This window comes from Cibotium barometz, chromosome 29 (genome assembly GCF_041138505.1).
Source record: "Cibotium barometz isolate CiBa-2024 chromosome 29, ASM4113850v1, whole genome shotgun sequence".
NCBI classification, from domain to species: domain Eukaryota; kingdom Viridiplantae; phylum Streptophyta; class Polypodiopsida; order Cyatheales; family Cibotiaceae; genus Cibotium; species Cibotium barometz.
In genome coordinates this window covers 17,912,932-17,915,835 of record NC_141074.1, presented here as the reverse complement: position 1 = coordinate 17,915,835, position 2,904 = coordinate 17,912,932, and the positions used below count along the sequence as shown (strand labels likewise).

Genomic DNA, 2,904 nt, shown 5'->3' with positions numbered 1-2,904 from the left:
TTTTTCTCTATCCAAAGTTGCACGCTCTATCCTTGACAACTGGGCATAACGCTTCTCAAACTCTCTTAGCAATTCTGTGGCAGAAATTCCCATTTTAGATTTTGTGACCCATTCCAAGAAAGTTCGTTTGGTCACTCGCTCAGAATCCTCCATGAAATATTCATCCTTTAAAGCAAGCTTGAACTCTTCCCAATTTCTGCCACCCTGTGCTGTCTGCAATCCTTTTATGCGCTCTCTTATTTCAGGAATGCATACCAGCTCGAAACTTCGAACCATATCCTCCTCAGTCACCCTGTTTAGCTCCATCTCCTTTATATAATTGCGCAGGTACTTTGTAATGTCCTTCCCATCAAATTGATCCACCTTTTTCACAATTGATTGTAATGCCTTGGTCGTGGAAATTTGTCCCCTCTCAGCAGCTTGTTGCTGTTGCATGTACATGGTAAACATTTGAAACATCTGCATAACTCCGGGGTCAAAATGAACCCCCTGACCCTCAGAATTCTCAGCCATAGCTTCCCTGTATATTTCACCACACTCTCACCCCAGCAGTTTCACGTCGGGTTCACCAAAGTTTGTCGTGAAGTGTGCGGTACAGCCAGGAAAGTACGAAACTTCTAGCTGTGAGAGTGAATGTCAAATCCAACAAGGAAACCCACGCACAAAATTTCCCAAGGAGTATTGAACATCACTATTTCCAATGACAAATACATGTGTCAATTCACCTCAATACATCCTTGAATTCATCCCGATGATTGCACAGATTTGCATGAAATCCTTTGAACCATTCACATGTGGGCATAACAAGGCCTTCCAATTTTCCCAATATACATGTGACCAGTTACATCCTTTTCATCCAGTGCCATCAAAACCATCATATCAAGATGCTCTTTATCACCTGAAAACCTGCCTTAATATTCTAACATCTTGCAAACAAAATAGCATAGCATTTGAACCACATAATCTTGTAATTTTTGAAAGTTCCCTATCTTGCATTCTAAAGCCCAGCTAAATAGAATTCAAAATCCAAGCTTTAAGGTTCTCCAAAGTAATTAAAAAAAAACTTATACAAGACCTCATTCCCAAAGCTTTTTGGAGGGAAACCATTTATAAAAAAAACATTCACTTATCTCTTTTAAAGAAAAGAAGCGAATTTCAGATTTCGCTTCTTTTTACATCATGTACAGTCGCCTCTGCGCTGATAACGCGATGAAGAAAAACGTGATGCAGCAGTCGCTTCTGCGCTGACTGTAAGCTTCGATTTTTCAAAAAGCATATCATCCTGTAGTATTTGATTTTCCCTTCATTTCTAACACCTAAAAGCTATACACAGAAGATGTAGCCTTCAATTGAAATCGCCTGGTCGTCAACGCCACTGTTCCCTAACTCTGCAGAATTTTTCCCTCACACTGGTTCGCCGCCGTCTGCCTCCGGTGCTTTTCTATTTTTCCCGCGGAGAACTCGGCGCCCCCCCCACCACCTTTTGCAGCTTAATAGTCAGCTTTCCATTTTAAAAAACTGCGCATTAATGCTTGTGTTCCTTCTAGAGTTTATTACACGTAAGCTGCCAGCCAAAAGTATTCCTGTGTAAATGTGGCATTCGCAATCGAGGATCCCCGTAGGTGATCAGCATATAAACACCACCGGGCTTCAGTACCCTGCTAATCTCAGCTAACATGATTGCTGCATTATACGGCGCACCCACTCCACACATTATTGAGTCGAGAGTACCTTTGTCAATGACAGAGTCAAAGGTGCAATCATCAAAGGAGGACAAATCCAGAACATCCATGGTCATATATTTGAGTTGACACACATTGATATACTTTTTCTGCATTGCCTCAATGACAACCGGTGAAACGTCGATATTAACAATGTCATTGTATCCATCTTTCACCATATCTTCTGACATTAGTATAACATACAGACTAATGCTCCGCATGATATACAGGCATTATTTTCTAGAACACGTTGGAGACTCTCACTTCCAAAAGAATGTCCACATAGAAGTATGGTTGCTTCAGGGTGCTCACCCTCTTGTAAAGCTTTAGCGAAGGCCTCATCATTTTCATAAAAGGGATCCATCAACCGCCTCTTACTCCTCCTCCTCTTGCTCATCTTTATCCTCCGGGTGGCTTGCAAGCGAGAGACCAAGCTTAAGTGGTGGTTGCACTGAAGCCAACTTAGAGACACATCCACTTCCTCATCCTTCTTATTAACATACTCATAGTCAAAGCTGCCACTGCCAGCTCTGGAGACCAACAAGCTGAGAGAAGCTCTTTTTAATGGCTCGACAGACTTGGATGAATTCTCACAACACTGGCTCCCACTGAATTTCTTTTAACTCATCTGGCATCAAACCTTTGCATTTCCATACATGTTAAGAAGGATGTTCCCTACTACAAGGTCCATCATATGCATGAAACTCCATAATTCACACCACATTCATGTACAAAAACTCCTAGATCTTGCACTGCCTCATCTCATCTTATTGAACCTCATTTACAATATGAACATATGTACATGGCACTCATGCATCTGGATTTGTATTTGATGGCCTCACATGCACGGTTTCACATCATAGACGTGCCATGGCACGACAACGTGGGGGTCGGGGGCACGCGTGGGGGGTTGGGGGGCATGAGGGCACGGCTCTGGGGGGGCAAGCGGGGGGCAAGCCAAGGGGGGTGTGAGGGCACGGCTCCACAGGGGCCGAGGGCACGTGAGCGCACGGTACGCAAGGGCCGGGGAGCACATGAGGGTACGACACACGAGGGCAGGGGGCATGAGGGCACAACTTCGGGGGGGTGGGCCAAGAGTTGTGAGGGCACGTCTTCGCGGGGGCCGGGGTCCGCGTGACGGCACAGCACGCGGGGGTCAGGGGGCATGAGCATACGGCTCCGG

General features: G+C 45.0%; 1 protein-coding gene across 1 annotated transcript; it reads right to left on the bottom strand.

The window, feature by feature from the left end:
* Positions 1-1,543: 1,543 nt before the first annotated feature.
* Positions 1,544-1,900, bottom strand: LOC147621925 (uncharacterized). Its single transcript, XM_086823519.1, has one exon. The coding sequence runs from the start codon at positions 1,898-1,900 to the stop codon at positions 1,544-1,546; it is 357 nt and encodes a 118-aa protein (XP_086679645.1).
* Between the last annotated feature and the right edge of the window lie 1,004 nt (positions 1,901-2,904).

Coding starts and splice junctions, on each gene's coding strand:
- LOC147621925 (XM_086823519.1), bottom strand. CDS start 1,900: ATGGTGAAAGATGGATACAATGACATTGTTAATATCGACGTTTCACCG.